The sequence below is a fragment of the Polypterus senegalus genome, chromosome 1, assembly GCF_016835505.1.
Source record: "Polypterus senegalus isolate Bchr_013 chromosome 1, ASM1683550v1, whole genome shotgun sequence".
NCBI lineage: Eukaryota > Metazoa > Chordata > Cladistia > Polypteriformes > Polypteridae > Polypterus > Polypterus senegalus.
The window spans coordinates 82,660,527-82,681,146 of record NC_053154.1 but is presented as its reverse complement, the minus strand read 5'-3'; the positions used below and the strand labels follow the sequence as shown (position 1 = coordinate 82,681,146).

At 38.3% G+C, this 20,620-nt stretch overlaps 1 protein-coding gene across 1 annotated transcript in view; it reads right to left on the bottom strand.

The window, feature by feature from the left end:
* Window positions 1-13,974, bottom strand: part of LOC120528217 (uncharacterized threonine-rich GPI-anchored glycoprotein PJ4664.02-like) — an 85,340-nt gene extending 71,366 nt beyond the window's left edge. The window contains exon 1 of the mRNA XM_039752321.1: window positions 13,747-13,974. Coding sequence (XP_039608255.1) covers window positions 13,747-13,813 — 67 coding nt within the window. The 5' untranslated portion in view covers window positions 13,814-13,974. The remainder of the gene's footprint in view (window positions 1-13,746) is intronic.
* Between the last annotated feature and the right edge of the window lie 6,646 nt (window positions 13,975-20,620).

The following is a 20,620-nucleotide window of genomic DNA, read 5'->3' as shown; positions in this document are numbered from 1 at the left end:
GTTTATGAACAGCATAAAATGAAACATCAATACCTCAAGTTTAGAATTAAATGGCTTTGATGTAAAAAAGGACAGACGACAAAAACACAGAATGAACACATGGACTACTCACATTGCATGACTAACATTCACACTGTACAACCAGTATTAGTGCTAAATATCATGCTGTCAGGGCTGGCAAACAACTAAAAAAAGGATCTTCTTCATACCTGCACTTACCACACCAGGACTCTGTGCGTCTTTGAAACTGGAGCACCAAAGTGCAGGCTTCTTTTCCATGAAGCAGGAGCACACATAAGGCTTCCTTGGTGACATTTTCAAATTTAGCTGCGTTAGGCAGTTGCCTTCAGCAGTGCAGGAAGATCATGATGCAGATGAGATCAGTAAAAATTTGTGCGCTTAATGCATTTCAGACAGAAATCTAAATTCAGTTTTTCAAATTACTGTGGCTACCATTAAAAGAGAAAATGGCACAGGAAGTGCAAAAACACAATAAATAAAAGGTGTTCTTCATTTTAATGGTGAGAATAGGGGCTCAAGCCTTTAAGCCCTACTTCTAAACTGGAATTTTCTGGTGGCACATGCATATACTCTTCCACACACATGCCCAGTGGTAAATCTAGAACACTGCAGGTCACTGCAGGGCCAATTTGTGCAGCCTCTTACCTGGGAACAGGCTGGCACGAAAACAACTTTATATACTACAGCAATATTTTTCTACAAAAAGAATTACATTGTTCATTTGATGGAAAATTGGAAAAACATTGAATAAGAACACATAGTTGAGGGTTGTTATAAACATTTCAGTAAGGGATTGTGCCCCACGTGCTGAGATGTCGCTTTTTACATATTATATTATTCTTTGTTTCTTTTGCATATAGGCTTGTGGTAATATTTGTGTGTATTTTAAATCTTATCGTAATGTTGTTATTTCAGAATTTTGGGCTTTTACACTAAAAAAGAATTCTAGTATGTTCAGTTTAATCCACCCATATGTTTTCTGACACTGGTTTTCTGTTGTGGTTTCACAGATAGCCATAGCCTACTCCAGCAGCATTGGGCACAAGACAGTAAACGAAGAGTCAAGATGCCAGTTCATTTCAGGTTACATTCACTCCCTTAGACTACCGGAGGAACTCCACAAAGACATTTATAAAACCAGATACTAAATCGGCAGCTGTGAGACACAAGCTCTAATAAATAATCAAAGTTTATCTGGTGATGTATTTACAATTGTTACAAGGGCAAACACCTTTTTCTCTGCGTTATTTTAGCACATGACTGCAAAAATTTGCCTTTGTACTGCAGCAATATGCACAATAGCACTCGATGGCCGCTTCTATTTATCTATTAAATGACTGACACAAAGTTACACTGAGACAGGAGATCTTTATCATGTGATAAGGTTCATTGGTCTGCAGCATTTGAGCAAAACAGCCCTAAACTGTACTTCTACACAGTAGGGCCACAAAGTGGGGAAAACTTACTACCTTATGGTGAATAACTAAAGAAAACACAGAGTGGTAAAACATTCAACCGCTATCACTATCAAAAAGCCTTTTCAGTGAACCAAAGCTGCAATTTGAAATGTATTCAAAATAATAATTTAAAGGGAATTAATGAATATATAGCTAAAAATACAAATTACATATGTGGCCTTGTTTATTAGAGGTACAAGTGATCCTTCTGAGAAACATACATGTTGTAATATTTGTAGCTAATATCTGAACAGAGTGCATTTTTTTTTATTTTGATGCCAAAACTCCAATTATGTTTTACATCATGCATTAACTGCATTTACATAGCTCTTTTCTAACCTACTCAAACCACTTTACATAGACAGCGGGGACCCACTTCAACCACTACCAAACCTGGATGATATGATGGAGCCATTCTTGTACCAGTATGCACACCCTATGTTAGATGTTAGGTAGTGAAGGAGTGAGAGAGATAATTATACAATTAGAGACAGTGAATGATTAAGGGGGCCAGAATGACTAGGCCACGATGGACAATTTGGCCAGGACATTGGGATAAACCCTTTTCAAAGTGTGGCCAGGATTCTGTTATGCCCACAGGGAGTCAAGACCTTAGTTTTACATCTGATCTGAATAACAGCATGATTTTTTCACAACAGCATTCCCCACCCTTTCACTGGGGCAATTGGATCCCCACACTAATCAAGTGTAAGCACCCCCTGATAGCCTCACCAACATCCCATCAAGCAGCAACTGAAGCTTTTCCCTGATGGTCTGCCAACTGAGTACTGGCGAGGCCCAGACATGCTTACCTTCAAGTGGATTACGGATTCTGAAGTGCAGGTGGTATAGTTGAACTCCACATCCATTCACCAACCCATCCATTGTAGGGTCATTAACTCGCACAATTTCATTCATACTGGGACAATCTGTAACTGCCCATGAACCAAACTAAGGTGCACATCTTAGGGCTGTGGGGCAAACCCACACATACAGTACATTAAGAGTGTGTTTACTCCACACAACCAAAAGCATAATGTAAAGAAATAAATTAATGAGTCACTCATAATTAATAACACAGCTTAATGTTACATCATTTCTAGATAATGAAGCAAAAAGTGAATAGTGACTATCACCCTGAGAATCACTTACACACCGGAGTGTGACAGGTACTAAATTTTAATAAATCCCGTGGGCACAGTTTAGCATGTCCAGTATGCAGTGCCAGGGTCCAAAAGGGTTGTTTGACCATCAAAGCCATTAATCCACTTTATAAACAGCATGGGAACTCCCTTCTCTGGCTTCTAGCTATCAAGGGGAATACGTTCTAGCAATTTTAAGCATTTTTTGAGCAATGAATGGCAGAATGGCCTAGTGTTTTCTTTCACCTTTGTATGTGTGAAGAATTGCATTTCGGACAGAATTCAAGTATGCATAGTGACAAAAAGATGTAGATTTTAATCCAATATCATAATTAAAACACTAGTCTAAATAGGTAACATGCCTTACAAATGTTTCTATTAACAGCACAGTGTATTTAAGAGAAGGACCAATGGGGGGAATGTTGAGTTATTCTTGAATTTCTCGAAGTATTAGACTGCATCATGTTTATTGTATAACCCCTCACTGGCCTGCCTTTAGCCTCTTTTGTTTACAAAACCCCACTATGACTTTATCTTCTTCATCAGACTGTAAAATAAAAGGACCTGATTTTATGATGATCATATGTGCTGCAGACTTTGATCATCACAAGCGTTTTGCATTTTGGTTGGTTTAAAGTTTTTACTGCATTGTAAAAGTGTTAAAAGGGATAACTAGTAGAAAAAGATTAATTTGTACCCAAGTTCAACTACTGTTGTCAAAGAGACACTATTTATTGCAGTAAAAGTACATTTATGATTTTGAAGTTCCAAAATATTTATGTTTTATAAATAATGGAAAAATTTAAAGGTGAAATCAAATAAGTATTGTCTTGGTTGCTGCTGCCTCAGAACACACTATAGTCCTTGGTTTGAATCCCAAGCCTAGCACTGCCTGGTCTGAGTGTGTTTTTCCTCAGGTGTTATTACTTATTATTAGGCTGGTTGCCTTTAACTAAGATGAATTACTCAAGGTTGGAAGTCCAAGGCCTTACCTACTATGCCACATGTGTCACAGTTTTCCTCTCAAATCCCAAGGAAGTGTAGACTTTATCTTACCCCTTACCAGCAGAGACACACAGATACTGCCTTTGCCAAACACTAATTTCTTCATAATCATGTTACATTTCTAACAAATGTTGCTGTTATCTTGCGCTGATCATCTTATCTAATGAATCACACTCAGTCATGAAGTATGATATATGTATCAAGTTAATTAGTATGTCTTAATCGATTTGGTATGAATGAGCAATGGTGTGCATGTAAGTATGCCCTGCAAAGAACGGGTGCTTTGTCCAAGGATCCCTCTTACCCAATGCTAACAGGATGGGCTCCAGCAGGGCACAATTAAAAAACCTGAATGGACATGGCTTATATTGTAGTGTCTAAAAAACTGCCTCTCACTGTTATGAATTGGAAGTTGGACTACAGTTTCAGTCAAGATTATCAAGACAATTAGATGACTCTATAGTATATATACTGTACATTATATATATAGATACAGTATACATTTAAATATATATATATATATATATATATATATATATATATATATATATATATATATATATATATATATATTGTCACACACGCACACTTTAGGAGACAGCCAACAAGCTCTAAGGTGAGTGGAACTCCACAAGACAAGGGTTTGATAATGAGCACTAACTCTTCTCTCTATATTTCTGCAGACTGCAAGAGGAAAAATAAAACATTCTTCTGGTCCGCCAAAATGGACAACAGGCATCCCAGAATTCCTTCAACATCGTCACTTCTGGCTTCGCTTGATGACATCACTATCATCTCCCAGAATCCATCTTCATTCTCTACCCCTGCATGACATCGCTTCCGCTCCATCTCTCCATCTTGTCTATATAAACCCGGCTTTTTCTGTTTCATATTGTCAAATGCTTCTGAATTTGATTACGGTTTCTCTGTTTTTTGCAAACGTCCAACGGACATTATATGGGGCTATTCCCCATCACTTTGTGCGCTCTCCAGAATGTCTTTATTCAAGAAAATTAATTATTACTATATATATTATATTATAATGAGGTTACATTGTGAATGTATGCTTCTCATTTCATTATACGGTCTTCCAAAATAACTAAAAATATTTGTATAGAATTAAAATATTGGTGTAAAACATCCACTATCTATAAACCATGAGTGGAAGTGTTATTGCTATTGCACTGCCAAGGTTGAAAATTTGACAGGCCAAAGCGTAGGAATGGTTAAAAGACCAGGGAATGAGCCACAAATCTGAGTCTGAGGCCGAGTCTAATGTCAAAAACCAAAGTTAAAAAACAGACTGACCAAACCAAAATTGCTAACCAAACATTTAAATCAAAATAAAAGTCAAACAATTCAAACATCCTATAAGTAATTTGAATCAAAAGCTAATACACCATAATTTCTTTTACAAGTCCAAAGAAGCTTGCTACAAATTTCAATAGGATGTGTGTGGTGTGACATCAAGACATGGCTATGGACCATTGAAACATACACAAATACCAACACCAATTATTTGAAACAGTAAAGAAAATGGGGACATGGAAAAGTCACAAAATGACAATTAAAAAATAATAACATTCCCAAACTTCCAAAATCTTTACATCTTAATGTCCATGGAATGGTTGTACATTTTTATGAGACTGTACACCTTTTTTATTTTATTGAAGCAGGATTATGAAGTCAACTCGCTTTCATACAGTGCCATTAGGGACTGCACTCCTGATTAGGACATCAGGCAATAAAATCCCATGCAATACAAATTCTGATAAAAAGGGTTTTACCATTGAAAGTCTTAACATACTTCAGATGGAAATCCAATATTATTTTACTTCTTAAGGATTCAACTCTAGCTTTTTTTTTCTTTACAAGAAGTTGAAAGATTGTGCAGGATGCATTTGAACTAAAAAAACTGATATGGGACTAAGATCAAATATAATTGTTGGAGGGACATTTCAAAGGCCCATTCATGATTGTTAATAGAGTGACAAAGAGAAACAGGTGGAAACAGCTAATCATGAATGAACACAGAACTGTGCAAATAAATCAGGAGCATTGCACTAAGAAACAATTGCTTGTCCCTGTCCCACAATACTTACACAATTCGGGTGTGCCTATGCATTCTACTGCTAGAAATGTTTAAAATCGTAATGGATTTTTGCAATAGGCAACACTGTATTAAACTATTTGATCAAAGGGAGGCAGTCACTTGCTTTCCATAGTAATGAACGGCATAATATTTGATCCTGTACCGGTTATTCCTGAGTTATTTTCATATGCAAACAATATTCAAGATTCTGTTTGCTTTAAAGAAGTATTTAGATAATATTCACATGCGGTAATTCTTCTTTGATCTAATCATTGCCAATTAAATGTCCCTTTGCCGTGGTTTCATGATAAATATAAAATTCACCTACACCACTTGCAAATAGATTTCTTATACTTCTTAATGGTCTTAGGCACATTTCTAGTTCTCAGTACATTGCAGTATGCCAAACTGAGATGGAAGCCCCCGTATTTTAATCATACGTTTCATTTTCCTTATAGAAAAACCATAAGAATTTAGCAGGTCCTACGGTCAGTGCTAGAGGTACCTACTTGATAAGTGAACTCTGTTAGGAGATTTCCAGGTTTAAAATTAGAATTCACAAAGATCTTTCTCCAATGAGCTTGGCTAATGATGTTTGAGCTACCATCAGCTATCATGATTTATGTATTAGATAGATAGATAGATAGATAGATAGATAGATAGATAGATAGATAGATAGATAGATAGATAGATAGATAGATAGATAGATAGATAGATAGATAGATAGATTTCAAATGGAGAAGTAAGTTATTTTCTGGATAATCTGGTTTATATTACTTGATAAATTACATATGGACATTTGTTCTCATATTCATGACTTTAGCTGTAGAAGGATTACATGCATTTATTAATATAAGAAAATCAAACAAGAAAAAAAAACAACTGTTCAGTCTAAAGCAAACACAATACCCCATGTCCTATGTTACTGTATTTGTTCTTTGCTTCACTGTGTTTAAATGACTGACTTCTCTTTATTTTTCTGCTTATCCTACCAATTTAGCTTTCCAGAGGTGACGCCTTTAAGGTTCCTGAACTGTGTATATTGTAGGATTACTTTTCATGTTTTAATCTCCCTTACGCCTCTTTTTTTATTTCATTCTGATCTTTAGTTCTCTTTGAAAGCTTACAGTACACTTTTCACAGACTTTGCTTCTATATACAGCAAGTAGTATCAGACAAGAGAACTGGTTAAGTCATCTGTAAGCCTTATAAAGAACATTATATCTGTGTATAAAAGAAATTTGGGCCAGTGGGCTTCTCCTTTAAACAACAATAAGATTAAATGTGTTGTTTTGCAAAAGTTTATTATTTTACTAAACCAGTTTCACCTTAAATGCTTACTATATCTTTACCTTGCACTACTGAAGATTTGGCCAACGTTTTTCCAGGTTCCTTTTGTTTTTCTCTCTGACTTTCAGTCTGTCATTTCCAGTTCTTTATCTCATCACCATCAATTATTTTCCACAAAGCCTTTTTTGGATAATAATTCAACACTTTCTTTGCTGTACTGGAAGCATTTTTTTTGTCAAATCCTGTACCAAAATCATATAGACCAGTTAGATGCTGCCTGAAATGGATAAATTTGTACTGTTGGTTACAGCATGTTAGCTCGGGCACAAGAGGGGCTATATCGAGAGGGCAATGGTAGCCAAATACAATAAGCTCATGCACATTTTTCACAGAAAACAAAGTAGCTGATGCCAGTGTCAGTGCTGTTATTATGCACCATAGGCCAGGCTTATTAGTGTGCCAACTGACTGTTCGGTAGCTGGGTCCCCCTCCTTATGATCTGCGCCCTAGGCAAATGTCTAATTCACCTTAATGGTGACACCTGCCCTGGCTGAAGCATCCCCTTGAAATATGTTTTTAGTCATTAGTTTTGCACCATGACCAGCTCTGTGTATGAATTAGTCCTGCTAGATGTTATATTTTTAAAGATTTAATCCAACTGGACCTATAAAATATTAATTTCACTATCAATTGTATCATCCATGATGATGGATTACAAGTGACATCAAGGGCCTTTTGAACCAGAAGAAAAGGGCTTTTAAAGGTGGTGATCAGCATGAGCTCAAGTGCGTGCAGAAGGAACTCTGAATCCAGCTAAGGGCAGCGAAGGAGCAGTACTGGAGAAAGCTGGAGCAGAAGTTGCAGAATAACAGCATTAAGGAAGTGTGGGATGGGATGAAGATCATCACTGTCTGCAGCTCGAAGCGAGGTGCCACCATCGAGAGAGACGTGGAGAGAGCAAACCTGATGAACAACTTCTTTAACAGGTTTGACCACCCTAACCCACTCTCACCTTGGAGTACTGCATCCTCCACCCATCCTTCTGCTGGTACCAGCATAGGAGAGAGTTTCCCCAACCCACAATTACAGCAGCCCAGGTAAGCAGAGAGCTGAGAAGACTTCGTCCCATCAAAGCAGTAGGTCCAGATGGAGTATTGCCACGACTGTTGAAGGCCTGTGTGTTGGAGCTGAGGAGTCCTCTACAGCGCATCTTCAACCTGAGCCTGGAACAGAGGAGAGTCCCGAGGCTTTGGAAAACATCTTGTACCACCCCAATCCCAAAGGTATCACGTCCTGGTGAGTTGAATGACTTCAGGCCTGTCACACTGACATCACATGTGATGAAGACCATGGAGCAGTTGCTGCTTCACCACCTGAGGCTACAGGTCAGCCATGCCCTTGTCCCTCTGCTCCCAGGAGAAGGTGGGAGCAGAGGATGCCATCATCTATATGCTGCACTGATTTCTCTCCCATTTAGACAGAGGCAGTGGTGCTGTAAGAATTATGTTTCTGGACTTCTCTAGTGCCTTCAACACCATCCAACCTCTGCTCCTTAGGGACAAGCTGACCAAGATGGGAGTAGATTTATACCTGGTGGCATGGATCGTGAACTATCTTACAGACAGACCTCAGCTTGTGCATCTCGGGAACTGCAGGTATGTAAGTACATTGGGTAGGTACATTGTGGTCAGCAGCACAGGAACGCCGCAGGGGACTGCTTTCTCCTGTCCTGTTCAGCCTATATATATCGGACTTTCAATACAACTTGGGAGTCCTGCCACGTACAATAGTTCACTGACAACGCTGCAATTGTGGGCTGCATCAGGCATGGGCAGGAGGAGTAGTATAGGAACCTAATCAAGGACTTTGTTAAGTGGTGCGACTCAAACCACCTACAACTGAACACCAGCAAAACCAAGGAGCTGGTGATGGATTTTAGGAGGCCTAGGCCCCTCATTGACCCTGTGATCATGAGAAGTGACTGTGTGCAGAGGGTGCAGACCTATAAATACCTGGGAGTGCAGGTGGATGATAAATTGGACTGGACTGGACTGCCAACACTAATGCTCTGTACAAGAGAGGACAGAACTGACTATACTTCCTTAGAAGACTGGTGTCCTTCAACATCTGCAATAAGATGCTGCAGATGTTCTATCAGATGGTTGTGGTGAGTGCCCTCTTCTATGCAGTGGTGTGCTGGGGAGGCAGCATAAAGAAGAGGGATGCCTCACGCCTGGACAAACTGGTGAGGAAGGTAGGCGCTATTGTAGGCATGGAGCTGGAAAGTTAGACATCTGTGTCAATCATGGAGAATCCACTGCATCCAATGAACAGTAACATCTCCAGACAGAGGAGCAGCTTCAGCGACAGACTGCTGTCACTCTCCTAACAGATCTATCTGTCCACATTTTGTCCACATTATTTTGTAAATTATTTATATTATCATGCTTTCTACCTAAACTCTCCTGTTTGCTGCTGTAATCAGTATGACTACAGAAAGCCTAGGCAAACAACATTTATTTAAAAAGTGATTAATCATATTTACTGCTATGTTGATTTGCAAATTAAATGTATGGGTTTTCCAAAGTAAGGAACTTTAAAGAGAGTTTCAAGATGTATTTTCACAACTATAATTAAACTGATCGGTGAGTCATCTTCCATAGTCATCAAAGAAGGTGTTTTGTATTATAATGTGTCTAAAAGGAGCATAGTTATTCCTTTGACACAGGAACAGAATTGACAAAAACTGTATTTTATTGTCTGTGGTGGGCTGGCGCCCTGCCCAGGGTTTGTTTCCTGCCTTGCGCCCTGTGTTGGCTGGGATTGGCTCCAGTAGATTCCCGTGACCCCGTGGTTAGAATAGAGTGGGTTGGATAATGGATGGATGGATGTATTTTATTGTAAAGGAACTGCAAAAAACATGTAACTTTATGTTGCAAGACTCCTACTATTCATTCAGTCAATCAATCATAATGTAATCATTCTGTCATCATATGCACTGTTTACTCCCACTAATTCATACAGCAAAACGTTTGGCTTAATTTTTATCCATTTATTAATTTTTTGCTACAGTATGTGTAAAATTATAAATGATTTCACTGAGTTTCTTAGCATGTGAGACAGCTGTTGGTAACCTAGTGTCTGCTGACATTTAATTTCCACTTATGGCTGATAAAAGGTTTATTTTTTAGAGAAGTCAAGCACAGACTGCAGATATGAGTGTACAGTATTTTACATCACGCAGCAAAGGGTAGCCACTGAACTGACCGACTATATGTTATGTATTTTGTGCCACTGAGTTCTCCAGACTAGTATGTCACCTTCTGGCCTCTCCGTTCTTTTTCACTCTGAATCTCTGATACTGTCCTGCACATTAGCACACAGTGTTCTGGGTGAACAATCTACTGTATGTTGCAATCCATCAGCGCAGTGATGTTAATCTACAATCATTCTATATACAGATAAGCCGTTCCACACCCTAGTGGTTCAGCTCTTACCACAGTGGCTTAGAGAAGGTGATCTTCTTTCTATATGTTGTGCGACCTCCACCTCCATCTCTAATAACTTTTGCAAGTTAGATTACCATTTACAACTTTCCATTCATCTATCCATTATTGAGTCTTCTTCACACAGATCAGGGTCTGGACCAGTGCAATGTTAAAACCAACCATCGACAGGTGCAAGTCCACTAAGGGCATCCTATTGCACACTCACACATAAAGGACCAATTTTCGAGCCATAAATTAACCTAACATTAAAATAAGAGCACACTACAACACCAGAAAAACCTGCAAATTCTACACAGACAGCACTCGATTAACATTACCCATTGGGGTTACAATGTGGACTTCATGTTTATAAATAATTGAAATTTTGCTTGAGTTTGAATGCCATTATTTTGGAAAGCCTGACTTAACCATTAAGATCTATTCATGTGTTACATTTTTTGCTCCAAGTGGGATGGAGCAAAGAAATACAGCCCCATATCAAACCATCCAGTTCTGGGTCATAGGGGTGCTAGAAGATATTTGAGCTGCACTAACTCTTACACAGAAAGTAACTCAGGAGTGGAAACCATTACAGGGAAGACACCCTTGCACACCCCCAAGTAAGTCAAGGCCAGTTTAATGTCTCCAAATAATCTAACATGACATCCCTTGGATGCGACAGACAACCCAGAGTGTCCAGTGAAAAACTCAGATACCAAAAGAGATCTGGTTCAAATAATTAAAATGAACATCAAGTGCTTTCCGTGATTATCTATTTGTTTTATGGTTCGCTGTGAACACAGTACATGTAGTACAAAGTAGTATCGGTGTACAATATGAATAGTAATGTTTGCTTGTAAAGCAAATAATAAATACACACCTCTGTGCTGTGAGACACTGGAAGCAGAGAGTGGAAAGCCAAGGCAAGCAAGCAGAAAGATGGCCACACCCTGGAGACAGCTCTGGACACAATAGCCAGCAGGAACGGCAAAGTCTTTCTTTGGCCCACATTCCAATTAACCAAGAAGTTAAAGACAAGCTACAAGAATTACCTTTCAAAGTATTAGGTCTGAAACCATTGAACAGCATATTACAATACAAATGAAACTTATTATTTATACTGCACTCTTCACTGAGTGCAGGCCCAGAGTACTTTGAACAATTTCTCAGTTAAAATACAAGTATACTAATTACTAAATACAGAACTGGTACACATATAATCACAGATTTGTCAAAACATGCAGGGAACAAGGTAGACACTAATTAAACATAAAGGAAACCAACAATATCTGTCCATTAATTAACTGATCAAGTATGACCAGAAGACAACGGAAAAGATTACAATTGTAAAATAGAAAGTCATAAACAAAGTCACAGTCCTTCACAATCCTTTAATTAAGTGCTTGAACAAACAGACTTATCTGAAGAAGAAAATCTTCAAAGTGGTCTTTAAAAGTTCACCAGCTATTAAATAATTCAGCATTGTGCTTTTCGAAGCTGTTTACTCTAGTAAAACAGAATGGTAATCTTTTAACAATTCAGTAAAAAGATTTTAATATGAAAATAACCTTGTAATTATGCAATTATTTTTTAATAGCAGTAGCAGCATCAGTTGACATGTTGCGTGTTAATTGGACATGCAAATAAGAATTTCACAGTCCTCTGTAGGGGATTTAACTAAAACATTTAAAGCTCATTTTATTATTGCATTCTGCTATATAAGATAAAAAAAACAAAACATTGTAGTGCTACTGAAACACTTTCTCATTCCTACAAAATACAGAAATAACTTACACAGAAATACCCTTAGGATGATGCAAGCTAATACTAATGGAGGGCTGGACACTGATATTATCTCTAACAAAAGTAAGGCTGCTAAATAGTCAGTCAGTCAGTCAGTCATTGTCTAACCTGCTTTGGCCTGAAATGGTTAAGGGGGCTGCAGGAGCCAACCCAGCTAGTATAGTGCATATGGCAGGAACAAACCCAGACAGGGTGCCAGTCCATCGCACACACACACACCCCAACCACACACTTGGGCTAATTTAATATCATTAATCCACCTAACTTGCCTGTCTTTATCTTCATAGAATTCAGAAACTGTGAATTGCCATGTACTTTACAAGCATATTATAAAAACATTTGTAAACTAAAAGTATATATACATACACGTGTATTTTTGATTTATCAATAGATAAGCAACTAACTAAAGTAATAAAAGTCAAGATGTGGAGGGTAGTTTACAACATTCAACAAATGGTCATAAACATTGTGTAGACTCTAAAGTAGTGCAAATATAAGAGATCAACCTGAAGAGCCATATCATATAGCTGCAGTATCATTACTCAGTAACAAGTATCATATCATACAATATTACATAATGCAGATTGTTTCAAATGTCATTTAACCCTCTTCTGAAACTACTTTTCCAAATCAATGTCACGTATGTCAGTAATACTGAGCACAGAATAGGAGCGACCTATGGATGGATGCCATTTCATCACAGAACACCTTTACACCCACACACCTACACTCACTCACACGGGGTTAGCTTAACCATATGTCAGATGTGGGAGAAAAAACTTCAGCATTAAGGCAGAATGTGTAAACTCCACAAGGTTACATGAACTCAGGTACCCAGTGGTATCACTGGCCACTGAGCTCCCATTCATTTGAAATGTATTTATCTTTAATTTCCTTTTGTATATCTTTGAGAATGTCTCTGATTGCCCTTTGCTTGTGCCTTCTCTGCCAGCTATTTCTGTGGCACTATGTCAATTGATGGAAACTGAATCATGAAGCCTGTATATTAATATCATCTATAAAACAATTCTTGATCCACCTTTTTTCGGAGTTGTTAAAACAATTCGAGGAACACTGTCTTAAAAACAAACTCGTGGATTTAGAAGAAAAGACATAAAGAATAAGATCAGTATCTATTGTTTAACAGGGATAACAGTAAAATATCTTAAAGGCTTCAGATCTGCTTACAGAAAAAACATGACCGTTTCTTCTTTTTCATGTAAAGCAGACACGTCACAATTGAAATCACATAGTATGGAAGGCGTTGTGAGGAGTTAGTGAACCATTTATTAGTTTATTAGTTTAGAAAGAAAGAAAGAAAGAAAGAAAGAAAGAAAGAAAGGTAATAAAGTTTATTACATAGGCTGGATTAAATGCACATTTAATTTGAGTTTAAAGGTTGCATCTGTAATTACATATATATATATTTATATATATAAAATCCTTACCTAGCACTGTAGCCATGGCGTAGAATCTTTTAATCCCAACGATTTTATTAATATACGGACGTCTCATTTTAGGATCAAACAATCAAATCAAGTACGCCAAAAATAAATAACGAGATACAAAAAAAGAAGGAAAAAATCTTAGCAGCTTTAGCCTGAACGTTAGGTCCTTAGTTCACAATATTGCACCCGTGAGTTGATGTTTATTATCTTGGGTGAAATGACCGAAGTTACGTTATAACGCGATTGTAAAATCGGGATATGAGACTCGGCATGCAGCACCTGACAGGTGAGACGCCCAACATGGGAGGAGCCTGTGTGATCGAGAGCACAATAAAGTGTCAAATATGATATGAATACAGGCTTCATTTGGTTATACTATGCTGTTGCGTTGCATTCGTTGACAAGTTTGTCTTTTTTATTTATTTTACTTTCACATGGCTTTGATTTTTAATCCATTCATTTTCTAAACCCAGTAAATTCACTTACAGATAACTGGGTTCGAACGTATCGTAGGACAAAGCAAAGCACACACCTCCATCCAGACAACGTCGTTTAACTTAACAGAAAAATTATATGAAAGGAAAACTGAAAAACATCTTAAGAATCCAAAAGGAGAACAATTAAACTTCACGCAGACAGTGGCTATGATACGAGTTTCAAATCGGTGTAATGGGATATAACCACAACTGCGCTACCCCGTTCTCTGCAAAGATATATTGTATCTGCGAAAAATGCAAGAATGATCTCGGTGGAGACTAAACAGTAGGAATAACATCATCGTCCAGTGTTTCTGAAAAGTTCAAAGGTACATAAGTTAGGGAAATAATACTTGTATCTAGAGATTAAAAACGGTTTCCAGGTTAAGGCTACATGAACCTGTTTCACTTAATAATTAAATTACAAGTTGACATCGCAGTGCCTTTGTTAGCTGTAAGAACCCTTATCACAATAAGCCGGCTGGTTTAGAACGAGGGGGGTGCGTTATCTTAGAGGGAGCAACTAGCAAATAGCTTAAACTAACCCATCTAAAGAAACGTTCATTATTTGTACGAGTTAACTGCTAATGCGCACAACTCTTTTACCTGACTGGACTGGAATCTTTCTTCTCTCATGGAGGACCGAGGCAATGCCTCTCACACTCCTTCATCTCTGTGTTTTTTAATCTGTGTTAACTTGTCTCATAACAATCAGTTTTGGCTGTTAACCCTTTTACCTGAAATAGTGAGTGCACATTTATAATCACCCTTAAGGTGGCGCATGACTTAAGCGCGACTTCATCTGGCATGCAGCGCCCTGTGTTTACATTCCCCACTAGATGCGTCCGGGATGTCCGTATGGTGTTTCCTCTGCTTGTCCGTGGCTTTTCCTTAGAATACTTCGGTTTACTGGAAACCCCTCAAAAACAGTACAGGTTAGCTTACATAGCGAGTCTGAATTGACCACGTGTATGTCTTGCCTGGCTCCTGATGCTGTCGTGATAATCTCCACGCATATCGAACTGGAATATTTAGAGGATTGGGCATATATGCATTTATTATCATTACCTGCAGACTTAACCCCCAAATTTGAAGTGGAATAGAAGGGTTTGAGAAAGGATTGATGAACATCATAATCGTCGCATCCCAGTTGGTTCCTGTTGTACTATGGCCCCCCAAGAACGATGAACTGAATTATGCGGGTTTAATAATGAATAATACTATCATAATCTGTAATCAATTACTCACTCCATTTTTATCTAAACTATCTCTATAAAATAAACACCTTATCGTGCAGTGGGGAATTCAGACTGCATTTCAAAGTCTACAGTAGATCACATATTTGAGTTTTAATTGTAATGTGCACACTTGTTCAGATGTAACCCATCCAGTATCTGAGAAAGGGGGCTTAAACCGGTTCTACCCACAATGCCAGGATACCTGACCTCGTCATAATTCACCTTGAGATGTGATTGTTCTTTCAACTCAAAAAGCGTTTGACGCTGGTTAGTTTTTTAATCGTTTCCACGCTGCATTTATCGAAGCTTTGGATCATCACCGTTGCCATTCTCGGATGAGCTGTTCCTCCATTACAGTGTGAGACAGCTTCTGTGGTGGTAGTGATTGCAGTGCTACCAGCTGAGAACAGGAATATTACATATATCCCACTTTATGTTTTATCCAGTAATTGAATGTAACACTTCTCTCTTCACAATAGCGTACATTCTGATTGTATAGTACTACTACCGGTTGAGTTGTGTCTTCCAGCTTTTCCATTCCGTTGTGGAGTGCCTCATGTGTAGAGTATGCCTAGTCCTCTAGGGGCATCTGTTTACTGCAACAGTTCAAATAACTGGTTTTCAGATTAGATTATTCATATCTCTAAATTGAATAGGGGGTAAGAATACTCTGTTAGACTAGCATACCTTCCAGAGAGGGTTAGTGCTGTATTAGACTCCAACGACTTTGATAAAAAAAAAAGTGTTTTTTTTTTAAAAGAACGTATAGAAATGTTAATATTGATCCAGATACATGCAGTAAAAATCAAAGGTCTAAAAGACATTCTGTATTTCTTTATGCAATATTAGGGTCAAAGTTTAATCATGTTCCCAGATAAAATTATGTTGTGAGTAAAACTAACACACCCAACCCTGAAGAGCGTCATAAATTCCAGTGTACTAATTTTAGATATTAAGAACACACAGAACCTTTATTGATAAAATTTACTGATGTGTTATAAAACAACAAATCATGAGCTGTTTTTGTCACATGCCTACTATGACTGTATGTAGTGGACTATTGCATAATGTTATTGAAAATGAACAATGTTATATACAGTATAATTAACAATGCAGACCAGATTTGCGAAGGCATCACTTTTCAAAGTACTGTATTTTTATTTTATACACTGTCTTGAATATTTCACACACTCAGGCTTAATCACTTCTTCATTTTATTTATCACATGAAAATAAATGTCTTAACAGTGTAGGCTTAAACACATATAACCCTATGTGGACTCCAAATTCTTTAGGTAGTAGGCCTAACATAAGTAGTTTAGGCAGTTATCTAGCGCGACTCTTTGGCAGGAGTATACAGAGTGGCAATAAGGCTGTGACAATCACAATCTGCCAATCCATAGCCATTTTTGACATTCAAATGCTGTTAAAAGGCTGTCAGTGAGTACTTGATGAACAGGACATGTATTAGGGAGGACTGCGGAAGGGGGCTCTGAAGCTGGTCATTAATACTTATGAGCAATGCCATTCCTGTAAAGCGCATTGGCTGAATTCTCTTCAAAACAAAACTTTAAAATCTCATAAGGGTAAGAAATACAGGGGTCCCAGGAAATCCAGGAACCTTTTCAGAACCCCTAAAACTCACAAAATCAAAATTTTGGGGAATACCTGAATATTACTGGCTATTACTGGGTATAATAAACTGAAGCATGATATCTAAAGAAGCTCATTCAGTGTGTTTACATGCACAAACATGATCAAGTTAAGGTGAATAAGCCGGTTTAGGCAGACACCCGGTTTATTAATCACCCACGTTTACATGTGCAAGCGCTTTGACGTCATCAACAGCCCCTGTGTATCTAAAAATAAGCATGACACCTGTAAATAAGTTCTTGTTTTTTATAAATATTGTAATGGCCAGCATTGTCTAGAGATAGGCGAGTTCTGGACAGGTGATTGACAGCAGGGTATTCACTGGTGTGCTGAGTGCTGCGTTCCAGGAACCCTTGGAAGTTTCTTGTTATAACTTTAAAATCTGAGAAGGCAGCTGGAGACTCCTATAGCATTTTAAATACAGATTTGCAGATGAAAACAGGGAAACTGGGAAAAGGGGCATTGCATGAGGGGATGGATGCACACTGCAAGAGTGGAACAACTTGCCTAGTGAAGTGACTGTTATTTTTACAGGTTGTTTGCGAGTTTGATTGTGCTGGAAGACTGTTGTACAGTAAACAAGCCTGTTATTGGGTTTAACTTCCATCCGGTGTGCATCACAGTCTTTCCATCTCAGTGCTCGTTACAATATGTTGAGTCAATTTGACATTTTATTTATGGGTTTGCAGATTGCATGCAGCTAATACTTTTCTGCTTGGCTGTACGATTGAGCCCTGTAAAGGACCTGATACGTGTGCTTCTTGCTTTACGCCCAATTTCTGCTGCTGGAATAATAATAACCCAGGTATTTTTACTTCAATAGGATATGTGTTATGTCACTTGTTACTTTAAAAAGAAATCAAACTATGCTTGAAACCACGTTACTTTTAACATGTCACCCTACTGCTCTCAAGATTGTGTTGCTGAGCTTAGCACAGTGTCAGCATAAATTTGTACTAAACGGATGGCATGACAAAGGAAAGCAGAAGTTTTTTGACGAATTCGTAACATATTTATTGGGATAAAAAAATATAGAAATTTGCAAAAATTGATGTATTTTAGAAATACATACTGTCACACGTGCGAATAGGAGACAGCTAAAGGGCTTGAGTAGTGATAATACCATATCAGACCAGAGTGTCGCAGGGTGTGCTGACTGTCTTTCTTAGTTCCTTACAGACCATTCCCAGGAAATCCCACCAGGTTCAGGTGCCTTGGATAACGTCACTTCTGGTACCCGGGCCTTGGATAACGTCACTTTTGGTACCCGGGCCTTGGATGATGTCGGTTCCAGTGCTGACACTTCGGATGATGCCACTTCCGGTTCCGGTGCCTTGGATGACATCAGTTCTGTTTCCCGGGCCATGGATGATGTCACTTTCAGTTCTGATGCCTTGGATGATGTCACTTCCGGTTCTGGTGCCTTTGATGATGTCACTTCCAGTTGTGACACTTTGGATAATATCACTTCCTCTCTGGTCCTTTAAAACCGCCATCTTACCTCCAGTCTGGCAGTTCAGTTTTGGGCTCAGTCTTGTGAACATCTCTGTTCAATTATTTTCAAACTTTTGCAGCCAGGATATAAATTACGGGTGGCTGCCCCAAACCTTTATAATGTCTGGAGAGTATTTCTTGTCACAATACATACAATTGTTTTGATGAATTGGTAACATATTTGAGGGGAAGTTGCATAAGGTTTCCCCCTACCCATTCAAGTGTTGGGCTCCGTGGGGGAGGTTTCACTGCCATCTGTTTAGTACACAAGTACCAAATTGAGCGATTTCTGAAATATTGAGAATATTAATCAGAATAAGGGTTTACATGGCATTTTAGAAATCAGGGTGTGAATGATTGGCTTATTGACGCTCATGTAAACTCGCTAATTGTTGGAATGTTTCCTTTGATTATAGCATGTTTTCCCCCTTGCCTAAAGCTGCAGTTCGGATCTGTGGCAGAGTGGTGTTAATTTAATTTTGCTTAGCCCAATTCTGCTCCGAAATGCAGGAAAGAACACAGAGTTCTCAGCTCAAAGGGTTTGTATTTACTTTAAAAAAATAACTAGAAAAATGGAAATGTCCTAAATGAAGAAATTACAACAGAACATGTTCCTGTTCTTTTGAGGTGAGCATCAACATCACTACAGCAAGTGAGTTGGCAGCTTCTGCTCTGACTCACAGAAGTGTGTGTGAGTCACAAAAGTGTGTGTGAGTCCATGTGTTGCTGGTCGAAAGGGCAAGGTGGTGTGGCTTTTCTTTGCATATTGTTTATCTGCGCATGATACGATTAGTTTATTTTCAATATGCATATTTCAAGAGATAGCACCACAGTAGATATCATTGTCCAGCTGTCAAAAGAGCACAAACAGGACTCCCTGGTTACTGGTGGGCATTTCAACCACTGAACCACATAGTATTTAGCTTACTGCTTAGCTAAACTTTGTTCACTGTCCTACTTTATCATGTGGAGAAGTGACCTAAACCTGAAGGCCAAGGATCGGAAGCTACAAGACATAAGCAGAAATGGATAAACTCTTGGTGCTTACATTAAGCTGGGAGTCATTTTAGGGCACAAACTTCATTTGATTGTGTGAGTGTATAGTGGGCTCTGACGTTTTAATAATATTTCAGAATAAGTGGCACAATGTCCTTAGGAGTCAGTTCTGAAAGCGAAATCAAAACACCAGTCTAATACTTTGGGTCAGCAGGAAGAAAAAGGCAACATCAAGCATTTGCACATTTAAGGTGCTCTGCCATATTCTTATACCCAATTAAACATTTGTCATATAAATGGATGCTTTCTCCCAAAAGACTGAGGACTGGAGGTATCAGACATGTGAGCAATGAGTGTGCCTAATGATTTCTCACAGAGGGATCACTGGGGAAGATTAAATGAGTGTGGCACAGGAACTAACTACTTCTCCGTTTCTACCTCTAGAACAGGGATTCTTAAAATGAGGTCTGTGAACCCCTAGGGGGGTCCATGGATGGGTTTCAAGGGGTCCGTGAGGGTCAGATAAAATTAACATTTCTATTCACTATACAGCCCAGTATTGTTGATTTAGAGTAGATGTAGTAGTAGTAATAATGGTAGTAGAAAACGTAGTAGTAGTAGATCTGTTTTAAGTTGCACAAGAGGATTGTATTTCATAATTATAATTTTTTTTTTTTAGATTGTTTACTTTAAAGTTTAATAATACTTTGTGTATGTCATATATGTATGAGTCAATCAAATCTCAATAAATAAAGTACATTATATTCATTGCATGCAAAGTTGTGTTTATGTGAATATTTCTGTGGAAGCGGGTCTATAGCTTTCATCAGATTCTTAAAGGGGTCTGTGACTCAAAAAAGATTAAGAATCACTGCTCTAGAATGAAGGGAGGTCTGCAGGAAGACCCTCTGAAGTCACATCTAGAAGAATGACTATGACTCTGCCCCTTCTATCTGCTCTGCCAGTGTGAATCCAGCTAACAAAAGGGACAGACCTTACGACAGCTACCCTGAACCTG